The sequence below is a fragment of the Trematosphaeria pertusa genome (genome assembly GCF_010094035.1).
Source record: "Trematosphaeria pertusa strain CBS 122368 unplaced genomic scaffold BU26scaffold_4, whole genome shotgun sequence".
NCBI lineage: Eukaryota > Fungi > Ascomycota > Dothideomycetes > Pleosporales > Trematosphaeriaceae > Trematosphaeria > Trematosphaeria pertusa.
Window position 1 is genome coordinate 145200 of NW_022987215.1, and position 12172 is coordinate 157371.

General features: G+C 55.2%; 7 protein-coding genes across 7 annotated transcripts; 5 read left to right on the top strand and 2 right to left on the bottom strand.

Annotated features, from left to right (window-relative positions):
* Window positions 1-167: 167 nt before the first annotated feature.
* On the top strand, window positions 168-1827 carry BU26DRAFT_516428 (uncharacterized protein). Its single transcript, XM_033828329.1, has 2 exons — window positions 168-912; window positions 1093-1827. The coding sequence occupies exons 1-2, from the start codon at window positions 241-243 to the stop codon at window positions 1654-1656; spliced, it is 1236 nt and encodes a 411-aa protein (XP_033686643.1). The 5' UTR covers window positions 168-240; the 3' UTR covers window positions 1657-1827.
* Window positions 1679-2669, bottom strand: BU26DRAFT_451468 (uncharacterized protein). The gene is made up of 2 exons (XM_033824767.1): window positions 2567-2669; window positions 1679-2516 (listed from the first exon to the last, which is right to left on the bottom strand). The coding sequence occupies exons 1-2, from the start codon at window positions 2573-2575 to the stop codon at window positions 2007-2009; spliced, it is 519 nt and encodes a 172-aa protein (XP_033686644.1). The 5' UTR covers window positions 2576-2669; the 3' UTR covers window positions 1679-2006.
* A 282-nt stretch (window positions 2670-2951) lies between these two features.
* On the top strand, window positions 2952-5916 carry BU26DRAFT_240777 (TPR-like protein). The gene is made up of 3 exons (XM_033821013.1): window positions 2952-3401; window positions 3460-5222; window positions 5273-5916. Exons 1-3 carry the CDS (start codon window positions 3068-3070, stop codon window positions 5624-5626), a joined length of 2451 nt encoding a protein of 816 aa, XP_033686645.1. The 5' UTR covers window positions 2952-3067; the 3' UTR covers window positions 5627-5916.
* BU26DRAFT_240981 (uncharacterized protein) lies at window positions 5917-7383 on the bottom strand. The gene is made up of 2 exons (XM_033821015.1): window positions 6858-7383; window positions 5917-6806 (listed from the first exon to the last, which is right to left on the bottom strand). The coding sequence occupies exons 1-2, from the start codon at window positions 6993-6995 to the stop codon at window positions 6207-6209; spliced, it is 738 nt and encodes a 245-aa protein (XP_033686646.1). The 5' UTR covers window positions 6996-7383; the 3' UTR covers window positions 5917-6206.
* Window positions 7384-7478: 95 nt separating this feature from the next.
* On the top strand, window positions 7479-8407 carry BU26DRAFT_420826 (NAD(P)-binding protein; the record flags this gene model as incomplete). The annotated part of the gene is made up of 2 exons (XM_033823378.1): window positions 7479-7731; window positions 7785-8407. 2 exons carry the CDS (start codon window positions 7479-7481, stop codon window positions 8405-8407), a joined length of 876 nt encoding a protein of 291 aa, XP_033686647.1.
* Window positions 8408-9155: 748 nt separating this feature from the next.
* On the top strand, window positions 9156-10352 carry BU26DRAFT_502269 (transaldolase; the record flags this gene model as incomplete). Its single annotated transcript, XM_033826623.1, has 4 exons — window positions 9156-9194; window positions 9310-9624; window positions 9677-10060; window positions 10116-10352. The coding sequence occupies 4 exons, from the start codon at window positions 9156-9158 to the stop codon at window positions 10350-10352; spliced, it is 975 nt and encodes a 324-aa protein (XP_033686648.1).
* Window positions 10353-10814: 462 nt separating this feature from the next.
* BU26DRAFT_561458 (superoxide dismutase) lies at window positions 10815-11807 on the top strand (the record flags this gene model as incomplete). Its single annotated transcript, XM_033832909.1, has 5 exons — window positions 10815-10827; window positions 11160-11339; window positions 11423-11574; window positions 11630-11726; window positions 11785-11807. 5 exons carry the CDS (start codon window positions 10815-10817, stop codon window positions 11805-11807), a joined length of 465 nt encoding a protein of 154 aa, XP_033686649.1.
* Between the last annotated feature and the right edge of the window lie 365 nt (window positions 11808-12172).

The following is a 12172-nucleotide window of genomic DNA, read 5'->3' on the forward strand; positions in this document are numbered from 1 at the left end:
TGTGTTCCAGAAAAAGAGGGCTGGTGGGCAATCAATGCGCTGCAGTGTGATGGCCATTCTGCGGGCGCGGGGATGATGGCTTGGCGGTCCGGTTAGCGCGTCCCGATTTAGCGAGATTTTTCCTGAAAGCACGAGGTTTTGAGCAGTTCAACATCCACATCGCCGACGCTCTCTCCGCCTTTTCCTTTTCATTCTCTATTAAATATCTGGGCAATGCGATAGCGCTGTCGCAATTGCGTCATGCCTCCACGATTACGGTCCTCTAATCTCTCCCCGACCGTCGCCTCCTGTCCCCCAGCCCGTCCTCAGTCCATCTCCCAGCCAGCACGAATATCGCGCGAGTTCTCCCAGTCATCATGTCGGCAAATCACATTACGGCGGAGGAAGTTCTATGAATGGCTCAATGGCCCGGGCAGGGCGTTGAAACAACCTCTGCCGAACTCTACAAACTATCTGGGAGCGTACGATAGGTACGGGAACTTGGTGCGCGCCAGCCCAGGATGGCAAGCGAAGCGGACGCCCAAGAGGAATCAAGATCCAGACAAAGAGTCTGGGCTGACAGAGAAGGCGGAAAACGAGGGGGAAAAGCCCGAGGGCCAGGAATCAGCAGATGACTTGGAGATGGCCGTTCGTCGCCAGGAGAATGCAGAGAAGGAGAAGAAGAAGAAGGCGAAGGGTGAGGAGGAGGATAGGTTACCGCCCGAGACTGTCGAGGACCTGCGACCGTTTCCGTTGAACAAATATTTCCGGAGTCAGCCCGTGCTGAGCGAGGAGCTGCGGGAGGCGATATATCAGCGCGTGAAGAGAGATGGCGCATCCGTGTCGCTTGCGAGTGTTGAGTTTGGTGTGAGCAATGAGCGCGTCGGCGCTGTTGTTCGGTTGAAGCAGATGGAGAAGGAGTGGATTGCCCAGGTACGTGCTCATGCTTCTACATTCCTTCGTGACATGATGAGACACATCTCAAATTCGATTAGTCTTTAAGACTTCCCACATGGTTACAAAAAAAGTACTATGCTCTTTCTGAAATCCCCCAATGGCAATCTCGCAGCGGTAGAATTTGCGAGGTAGCAATCGCTGATTGAGATTGTTCAGGGCAAAATTCTTGCTATTCCATACTCGAAAGCTGTCCTTGAAATGCTTCCTACTACGCCCCGCATCGACCCGTCACTACCTAAGAACAAGGGCAAACGCCCCATCACCCACGAGCCTATCAACGACCTCATTGTTCACCCCGCGACCCGCCAACAGCTCTTCGTCCCCGTTGCCGAATCCCGCCATTTCACCCGTGTCGATGCTGGCAAAGCCTTCGACAACAAGCTCCTTCCTGCCGACGACCGTATACCACACCCTGAGCTGGTACAAGTTGAACGTGAGCTAGCAGCCGGCCTTAGCTTCGAAAAGCGGAGAGAGCTCGCTGAGGAGCGGTTAGCGAAAGAACAAGAGAAGAAGAAGAAAGAAGAGGAGAGGAAGCAGGCTGAGCTAGCGAGTCTGAAAACGGTTCCACAGCGGAGATGGGATTTCGTCTTCAAGGACGTTAGTGTGGATAGTGTCGGTAGGAATGGAAGAGATCCCAAGGGCGTTGGTTGGAGATACGGATTCCCGCATGAGGATCGTAAGAAGGGACAGGTCAAGATCCCGACCAAGGTAGAGGCATAAGACGGGACATGTTGTACGATATGTATCATTGTGTATATTCCATATATTCCATGTAGCATACTGGAGCGGGTGTCTTTGCGTTGGGTGCCGCACGCTCCGAATGCTGAAGAAGCAAGCATTTACACTACTTTCTGGCTTCTGTTCTCAGATATGCCAACCCCAGATGGCGCGAATCCAGGCATCATTCCCCTCCTTCGCACCTTAACCCCACGCGAAGACGGGCGGAACATCTGGGTGCATCCGTTTCCATTGAATGCATTCACTCCTTTCTACCAATCGTCTAGCGCTGGGTGTTGGTCTTCTGTTGCGGCTCGTCATGTGAAGTTTGCTGTCCACGGGTGCTCCCCTCTTCATCGATACTGGACCTTCTGCCCACCCCTCTTCTCCATTTTCTGCTGCCGCTTACTCGCAGCGCCCGGCTGCGGCACGCCCGCCGCGTCCGTAAATCCGCCCCTCATCCCCGTATACGTCGTGTACGCCAAATACACCGAGTACAGCGGAACAACCGCCCACCAAACCCACGCCCAGTCGCCCAGAACACTGGCCAGCAGTATGCATCCGTACGTCCAGTACATCACATCCCACATATACTCGGTCAGCCCCTTCGCTTCGAGATCCTCGCCCGCGCGCTTAATGCTGCCATCGGGGTGGTAGACCGGGCGTGCGATGCGCTCGAATTGGAAGTTTATGAAGAGCTGCGGGGCGGAGAGGACGAGGTAGAGGATCAGCGAGCGGCGCGTGAAGCTGGAGCGGAAGACGAAGGCGCGCAGCAGCCAGAAGAGGCCGTGGATGAAGAGGGTTGCATAGAGGGTTTGGTTGAGGCGGCGCGCGTTGGATGCGGCGAGGGTTTTGGTGGCTTTCTGGGGGAGAGTTAGGATGTATGTTTGGCCGGGATGGAAGGGAGTAGTACCTGCGCCATGCTGGCGATTATGGACTATGGTTTAGGCTTTGCGGTCGTGGAGGCGAGCCAGCTTTCGTCCCAAGGGTGATGGTTGTGGTCAGCCAAGCAATGCAGTTCGGGTGCGGAAGCGGGTAACCCTGCCATCTCCATTCACTCACAACAAACGCTCGAGCTCACCACCGCCGCCAACCTACACTCACCCACCGCACCGCCCGGACCGCTCTTGCTCCTCTCTGCGGCCGTCCGACACGATAGCTGCTACCGGAATGACGTGCTGAGACCCGATCCAACACGTGCTGCACGCCCGCGGTTTGCCAATTAGCTTTGTCGAGCACGCGGAACAAGCGTCACCTAGCAACAACACGACAACGCCTTTCACCTCTCATCGCTACCTCGCTGGACCATCGCCACCGTCGCCTTCATGCCTACCTCACCTCCGTAGCCTGATTTCTCTCGACGACACCTCCTTTGGCTCCGGGCACCGACATAAACACGACAACCGCCCTCGCCATGTCGCCGCCCGCCGGCGTTAACGCCCAGCTGCGACAGCTCATACACTACCACCTAGACAATGGCTTCCTCGAGAACGCACTATTTCTTGCAAGCCGCCTCCAGGCCCTCGAACCTCGCAACGCGGACGCCACGCATTTGCTAGCCCTCTGCAACCTCCGATTGGGTCGATACAAGGCCGCGTTTGACTATGCCAAACCGAAAGGACATCAGCCACCGCATCTGGGGTGCGCATACGTGTTTGCGCAGGCCTGCCTCGGCCTGGAGCGGTTTGATGTTGGAGCTCAGGCACTGGAGAAGACCCGCGGGCTTTGGGCAGGTCGAAATCACTGGAGTAAGCATACCATGGTGGGCCGGCGCTTAAGGTCTTTGCTAACATCTGCTTCTTCTAGACAAGCACTCAGATACGTCGAGGCGACCCGTGCCAGATGCGGCCGCCTGCTATTGCCTCCTGGGAAAGCTGTACGCCGCCTGGGGCGACACGAAGAAGGCGATCGACTACTATGTGGAAGCACTCAAGATCAACCCGTTCATGTGGGACGCATTCACCGGTCTCTGCGACATGGGCGCTGTCGTTCGCCCCCAGAACATCTTCAAAATCACTCCTGAGATGCTCGCATCCATATCGCACTCCGTGACCAACGGCCACAGTACGACTTCCTTCAACTCTCAAGACGATTTTGACGGGAAGAACCCGTTCGTATCGACGCCTGAGATTGACCCTTTCAACCCGTCTGTGCGACCTGGAGGCGATGTTGGACTTAATTTGGGAGGCTCTAATCTCCTATCGAAGCTTAACGGCAGCATTCCTGTCACGTACAGCAACGGCATTGGCTCGTCGTATCCGGATGTCGAGACACCGACTTCCAATGGCCAGAATATTCCCGATGAAGATGTCATGATGGGTGAAGCAGGAGGCCCCGTCATAAACGAGCCTTGCCCAGAGATTCTTCATGCTCCGGGTCGAAAGCCACGGATGCAGGCATTCAGCGCTACGGAAGATCCACCAAAGATGCGACCAATTACGACACGGACGAGGCTGAAGACGACGTCGGAAACGAACGAGCGAACGGAAATTCCTCAGCCGGCCGGCTGGCAGAATGGCCACAAGCGAACCGTCTCAGGTCACTCGATGCAACACGTGCATCAAATAAACGCACCAACAGCTGATCCCACTGCGGCTCCACCTAGGAGAAGCGTGAGGTTACTGAACTCAATAAGCGGAATACGGCCATCAAGTAGCAGGCTAGCCAATGCAGCAAGTAGAGATCCGGAAGGCAGGGAGCGTCGGGAGCTTAGGAAGGCGAAAGCTACCGGTACGAAGGGGAAGTCGAGCACAGTATCTACTGTGGGAAGAGTAGTGAGTGGTAATCGAAAGCCGACCATTGAAATCTCGGAGTCTTCAAAACCGGAGTCGCGCCCGGCAAGCGCAGCTGCCATAGCGGCACCGCCACCGAAAATGGCTGCACCCCCAGAGCCTTTGAGAGAACAGGAAGCGCTGAACTGGCTTCTTGAACTCCTCCTCAGGATCGGTTTAGGATATAAATATCTGAGCCGATTCGAGTGTAGTAAGGCCATTGACGCCTTTAACGTAATATCCACGCCGCAGCGCGAGACTCCTTGGGTACTAGCACAACTCGGAAAGGCCTACTACGAGAGCTCCAAGTACGCCGAGGCCGAAAAGGTGTTCCAACGCATACGAGACAAAGCTCCCTCATACACGGATGATATGGAGGTCTTCTCAAATACTCTTTGGCAGCTGAAGAAAGAGACGGAACTGGCTTACCTAGCCCACACTCTGGTCGACCAGGACCGACTCTCACCGCAAGCATGGTGCGCTCTTGGAAATGCTTTCTCTCTGCAGCGCGAGCATGACCAGGCGATAAAGTGCTTCACGCGAGCTACCCAGCTAGATCCGAAGTTTGCGTATGCGTTCACGCTCCAAGGTCATGAGCACATCACCAACGAAGAGTATGACAAGGCGATGTTCGCGTATCGGTGCGCCATCAGCGCTGATAATAGGCACTACAATGGGTGGTACGGACTGGGCCTTGTATATGAAAAGCTGGGCAAGTACGAGGTCGCGGAAAAGCACTACAGGGCCGCGTTCATGATCAATCCAAACAATCCTCTGTTAGCAGTCAGGATTGGAAACGTAAGTGCTAATCTAAGATCACGTCAGGAACGGATTCTAATGTTCTACAGGTTCTTGATCGGATGAAGAAGACCGAACCCGCTCTGATGCAGTACGAAACTGCAGTACGGCTCGATCCACGGTCAACGCTCGCCCGCTTTCGAAAGGCGCAAATACATCTCAAGATCGGCTCGCCGGAGGAGGCTCTCCAGGAGCTCATGTTCCTCAAGGACGCAGCGCCCGATGACGCGAATGTGCACTTCTTGCTCGCTCGGGCGTTCAAGAAGTTGAAGAATAGGACGGACGCTGTTCGGCACTTCACAATTGCGTTAAATCTAGACCCGAAGGCGCAGCCGGTTATCAAAGAAGCTATGGAGAGCTGGGAGGATGATGACGCGGATTGGAGTAGCGGGGACGAGAGGTGATAGAAAAGCTACATCCTATTCTAACTTCTCGGCATCTCCATTGCTCATATCCCACCCAACGACGCCGCCGGCAGCGAAGACCTTCCACCGCGGCCAACGCCTCTGGACATCCGACCTTCCAACCCCGAGCCTCTTTCAAGCCTATCCTGCCGACCATCGCCGAGCACCAACTGTACTAGCGTCCTGTCCTGAATACCCCTTCAGCTGCGCATACCTTTCTGCCCATTACCGTTATACCCTATCTTTCGTCGGCATGCATTTCCGGAGTATATGAGCGAGGGGGAGCAAGCAAGGAGCCCTTGTTTTCCTCTCTTTCTCTTTTCCTGTAGCAATAGCATCTGCATCCTGGGACGGCGTTTTGGATTGAAACCTCCTCCTGTTTTTCTGGCCTGCTTACTTGCTTGTGTTCGCTGCTGTACCGTTGAAGTGGGCGTGGGCAGTCTGCCTTGCCTATATATTTTTTTCTGCGGAACAGGGGGGTTTGATGCCCCGGACAGACAGGCAGACGGGCAACGCTTGACGACCCACCCCGCGAGCGGAACAGGCTTCAATGTATGCAGAAGAACCTTGAGGGGTGACATTATTGGCAGATCGGCGGAGGGCAGGGGAGGGGAATACATGCTTGCTCTGCTTGCTTACCTTGCTTGCATTGGTCCAACTGGGAGGCGGTTCCGTGTCTAGATGGGGGGGTATTGTACGAATAAGAACATGTGAATACGAACACGAAGAAGAGTGTTAAGTAATTACCTACCGCGGAAAACAGGGCATGTGCTACTACTGCTGCTGGGTGGGTAGGTAGTAGCGAAGTCATGATCGTGCTAGAAAATCGGATAATGCATGGAACTTGATACGTGGTGTGTTGCCTTCGTGTTATGAGAGGACGACTCGTCCGGCCCATACGGGAATACCGGGATACGATGTCTGTATGTATGTTTCTTTCCCGCGCGGAGAGTGCTAGGGGAAGGGCGAGCCATGCCGGCGTCGGCGTTGAATACGTTTCAGAATCCAATGTGGATAATTCACGTAGGAGATGTAGACGTAGATGTAGACGGGCATTGTGCGGATGGCATTCTACATACATGTCGATTGGAGGGAAGATGATTTTATTATTGCCCGCTGGGCGCTCTTCTCCGGCGGTTGGGTAGCGGACTTTGTGGGGAAGTTGCCGGGCTTGGAATAGCTGTTGGAGTGAGTAGGAGAGACTGGTGATGGATTTAGGGAATGTACATACACGCGTGAGGAATGGTAGGAGCGGAATTAGGTCGAAACTAAACTCGTGGTGCAAGATGCAATATGATGGATGAAAGGCCCTGGAGGCGCAAGATGATGTCGAGAAAGAGAAATGTATGGAAAACAAACTCGTTCCCATTAAGACAGTAGTGTAATCATTTGAAATTGATCGAAAAAGAGCGGACGTACTTACGCGTATAATAGAAAAGGAGACGACACGAGTATGATAGCGTCCGCGGAGCTTGGTAAGCCTCTCGCGCGGGCCAATTACCACCGAGCGAGGTCTTCACGATACCCCTCATCGCCCCTCACCGATTGCGGCATGCCGGCGGCTATGAGCGATGGTCGAGCCGCGTCAAAGCCAGGACGTCAGGATTCCAAAGGCCGGAGTGTAGATACTTAAACGGTGTGTGTGCCTCGTCAGCTTGGGGTGTCTTGATATACTTGGGCATTAAACTTGAAGCTCTTCATCCGTCGCATTTTAGTATCATGGCAGCACGTCAACCGGGTCTCCAGGACGTGACGGTGAATATCGAGCCGTTCTCAGTTAAGGGAAAGACGGCCATCGTGACAGGCGCGGGTTCCGGTACGTAGGCTCGAGATGGTGTTCACGCTCTTGCTAATGCTCAAAGGCATCAACTACTGCTTCGCAAAACTGCTACTCTCCCGCGGCTGCAATGTCCTCATCGCGGATCTCGGGCTACGGCCCGAAGCTCAGAAGCTCGTCGAGGAGTATCAGACACAGCCACGCGCCGTGTTCCAGAAGACGGATGTGACCAAGTGGAATCAACTGGAGCGCATGTTCGAAGTGGCGAACAAGGAGTTTGGCGGCGTAGACATCGTATGTCCCGGCGCTGGAATATTCGATCCGGACTGTAAGAATGGGCTGATATCTGGCCCCTGCGGCTCTTGCTGATGCCAAATTCAGTTTCCAATTTTTGGCATCCGCCCGGTACGGCAAAGTCGAGAGATGCTCCAGATGGCGACCGCTACACCAGCATCGACATCAACGTAACTCACCCTATCCGCACGACGCAGCTCGCCATACGCGAGTTTGTGAACCCAAAGAACGGCGTAAGGGTCAGCACTACGAACCCAAAGCGCGTCCTCATAATCAGCAGCATAGCAGGTCAAACTTCCAACCTGCACGCCGCTATCTACGTAGCAGCCAAGCATGCAATGAGCGGCTTCGTTCGCTCCCTGGGCTCGCTCGACAAGGAGCTCGGCATTCGAGTCAACGGCGTCGCGCCTGGTGTCGTTAAGACGCCGCTTTGGACTGATAACGCGGACAAAATGGAGTTGCTGGACTCCAAGAAAGATGTCTGGGCAACGCCGGAAGAGGTCGCGGAGGCCATGGTCAGGTTGTTGGAGGAGCCCGATTTGGGAGGAGGCGTAATCCTCGAGGTTGGTCATAATCAGACGAGGGAGGTGCAGCAATTCAACGATCCGGGGCCGAGCGGAGAAGGGCATACGGTTAGCAGGATGGACGAGACGTATAAGGAGGTGTACAAGCGGTTGAAGCAGGGAGGGTGGGGGAAGGCGCGATTGTAATGGTGGTTGGTGCGGAGATGTAGTGCGCGGAGGTGAGCTGGCGGAGCGAGAGCCACCGGGTTGACTCCGGAGATGTATAGCATGTGGAATCCAATATACAGTAGCAGCCCGATTCGCGCGCGGCCGGCACGGTGAGGCTGAAGCGTGATGTCAAACTTCAAATGCCGGAGAAGCGGCTATTGAATGTCTTGGCGTGGAATGGCATGATGGAAAACTCTGAATCATGGGCGACGAGGTGTAACAGAGACGCGGTCAGGAGATGGAATATTACCTGAGGTCTGCGTACCTGCCTAGGCAGGTATCCAGGGTTGAGTATCCAGCCGCGTAAGGCTCACTGGCCTCAGGATTGCATCACTGGGCGGGCATCGAGATAGGGTATTGCAAGGCGAGGGCTGCTGTGTGGTTGACAGGCGGGGCAGCAATGGTACGGAGGTACGCTTGTGGCAGAAGCGCAGGGAGAACAGGCCCCAAGGCAGCAGGGTCTGGCTTACTGCAACGCTTCGCAGGTGCTGATTGATGCGAGCGTGCTCGAGCGGGCCTATCAGTTGTTGTTTTTCCCGGCCGTGTCGGCGTCGCCACTTGTGACGACGATGGAGCATTTTATTATTTATGGAGGGGCAGGCGCGGCCATTGAACCCATCTCTCCCGCCACAGACTCCCAACAACACCGCTCTGCCTCCCCAACCTATATATACCTGCCTACCGGTACATTTCCTCGCCAACTTCAGCTACAGAAACCACAGACACAATGTCCTCCTCGCTCGATCAATTGAAGGCTACTGGCACCGTGAGTAACCCCCCGCCATCGCCGTCACCCCACCGGACAGGCCGGAGATGGCCCTGCGGCGCCCTGCGCTGTCCTCTGGCATCGAATTGCAGCTGACTGTAACTCCTTCTGCTAGACCGTTGTCTGCGACTCCGGTGACTTCGCGACCATCGCCAAGTACAAGCCGCAAGATGCCACCACCAACCCCTCGCTCATCCTCGCCGCGTCCAAGAAGCCCGAGTACGCGAAACTGATCGACGCCGCGGTGGAATACGGCAAGAAGCACGGAAGCAACACCAACGAGCAGGTCGATGCAACATTGGACAACTTGCTGGTGCAGTTCGGCAAGGAGATCCTGAACATCATCCCCGGCAAGGTCTCGACCGAGGTGGATGCGCGCTTCTCGTTCGACACAAAGAAGTCAGTGGAGAAGGCCCTGCATATCATCGAGGTGCGTTCTGGGCAATGGAAGCTGTAATTGTTCAGATACTAACGGAGAGCAGCTGTATAAGGAGGTTGGCGTCCCCAAGGAGCGCATCCTCATCAAGGTCGCCTCGACATGGGAGGGTATCAAGGCCGCCGAGATCCTGCAGTCGCAGCATGGCGTCAACTGCAACCTGACGCTCATGTTCTCGCTTGTCCAGGCCATTGCCGCCGCTGAGGCCGGCGCCTACCTCATCTCTCCCTTCGTCGGCCGCATCCTTGACTGGTACAAGGCGGCGACCAAGAAGGACTACTCCGCAGAGGAGGATCCTGGTGTCAAGAGCGTCCAGAGCATCTTCAACTACTACAAGAAGTTCGGCTACAAGACCATTGTCATGGGCGCTTCGTTCAGGAACATCGGCGAGATTACCGAGCTCGCCGGCTGCGATTACCTGACCATCTCTGTAAGTTCTACTAAATGAACTGCACCATGAAGCGCAAAGCTAACGACTGCGCCAGCCCAATCTCCTTGAGGATCTCTACAACTCCACCGCATCCGTCCCCCAGAAGCTCGACGCTTCGGGAGCCGCTGCGCTTAACCTCGAGAAGAAGACGTACATCAACAGCGAGGCCGACTTCCGCTTCGACTTCAACGAGGAGCAGATGGCGGTCGAGAAGCTCCGTGAGGGCATCTCCAAGTTCGCGGCCGACGCCGTCACGCTCAAGGACATCCTCCGCAAGAAGATTGAGGCATAGACAAAAGCTCCGATACCGGTCGTTTCTTAGGGTTAATGACGGGACGAATATCACGGTTTGCATAGGTGCTTTTCTCGATCTCTCCTCACCTCGTTGATGAGACTGGACTCCGGCACTGTAGTTAGCAAAACAGACAAAACTGGTTGATAGTGAATCTTGCAATGGAATTACAATGGGAACGTCATAATGTCACGACGGTGCAGAGCTGTGATTGGCTGGCGTCTTTGTCAGAGAGGGGCTCGATTTATCATTTGCTAGGACCAGACTCGGAATTAAGAGCGGGGGGCACTGCTCTTACCGCATCTCGCTCCTTGCGTCACTCCGAGAGCCCCGCATGTGCTAGAAATCGGGAGCTCCCTCATCTCTCACTTCTCATCCAGAACCCTCCCAGGTACTACTCCAGCGCTTTATATCAACCTCTGTTCATCACCAAGCCTTACATAAACCATTCCAACCGTCACAATGGTCAAAGCCGGTAAGTCTGCCTCGACGCACTTTGCCACATGTGGAGAAGCGGGGCATCGTCAGTGGTCCAGCACTGTATCACCTGCGCGAGATTGAGCACATTGTTGCCCAAGAGCACCTGGTACGGGCGTTTGGAAACGATGTCAGCGACTCAATTGGGCAGTTTTGAACCATCTGGGCACCCTGATGGAGAGACGAACGGTGCTGGAGCTCTGTTCCTGCGTCCGCAGCCTCCCGCCTATCAGGGCCCCGCATCCCAGGCACCCTGATGGCTGCGACAGGCTATGACAGACCACAGAGGCGTATATATGTTTACAGACCGGGCTAATTCAGGGACTGCAGTCGCCGTCCTCCGTGGAGACTCCAACATCAAGGGCACCGTCACCTTTGAGCAGGCGAACGACTCCTCGCCCACCACTGTGTCATGGAACATTACGGGCCACGACGCCAACGCTGAGCGCGGCATGCATGTGCACGCTTTCGGCGACAACACCAATGGCTGCACGTCTGCTGGACCGCACTGTGAGTCTCCGCCTCATCCGATGCCTCCCGATGCGAGGAGCGCTGGAGAGGGGAATGAACAGCAGGATGCTGACATACAACAGTCAACCCCCACAACAAGACCCACGGCGCTCCCTCCGATGAGGAGCGCCACGTCGGTGATTTGGGCAACTTCAAGACCGACGGCCAGGGCAATGCCCAGGGAAGCGTTCAGGACAAGCTGATCAAGTTGATTGGGCCCGATAGCGTTGTTGGCGTAAGACTTCCTCTCCTCTACCCCGTACCCACACGGCAACTGATATGAAACATAGCGCACCATCGTCGTCCACGCCGGCACCGACGACCTCGGCAAGGGTGGAAACGAGGAGTCCAAGAAGACCGGCAACGCTGGTGCCCGCCCTGCTTGCGGTAAGCCCCCGCAATTTAATTCGAACACAAAAGGAGTATATACTGATAGGATGTGCAGGTGTCATTGGTATCTCCGCTTAGACGGACTGACGAAGGTCGATTAACCCAGCCCGGTCGAGGACCGAGCTATGACATGACAATCGCTTCGGCAGCCTGGAGCTAGAATGAATGACTTGAGACGGATATCTAGTTCGGATAGGAGTTCCTTTGACTCTGAGAATAGATAAAAGCACCCCGATACTCTCTCTCTCTCTCTCTTCCGCCTTCCAAACCGGTATACGTGTGCTCGATGTTTCGCCACTGCTCGATCCCAATCTCGCATGCTCGGTCACCAGCCATCGCCACTTATACCAGGCCGTCCAGGTCTCAGAGGCAAAGATGTGTACCTTGCATTTCGGTCCCTGCCCATCAAGCATGTCACCCGTTACACGCCTATACTATTACCC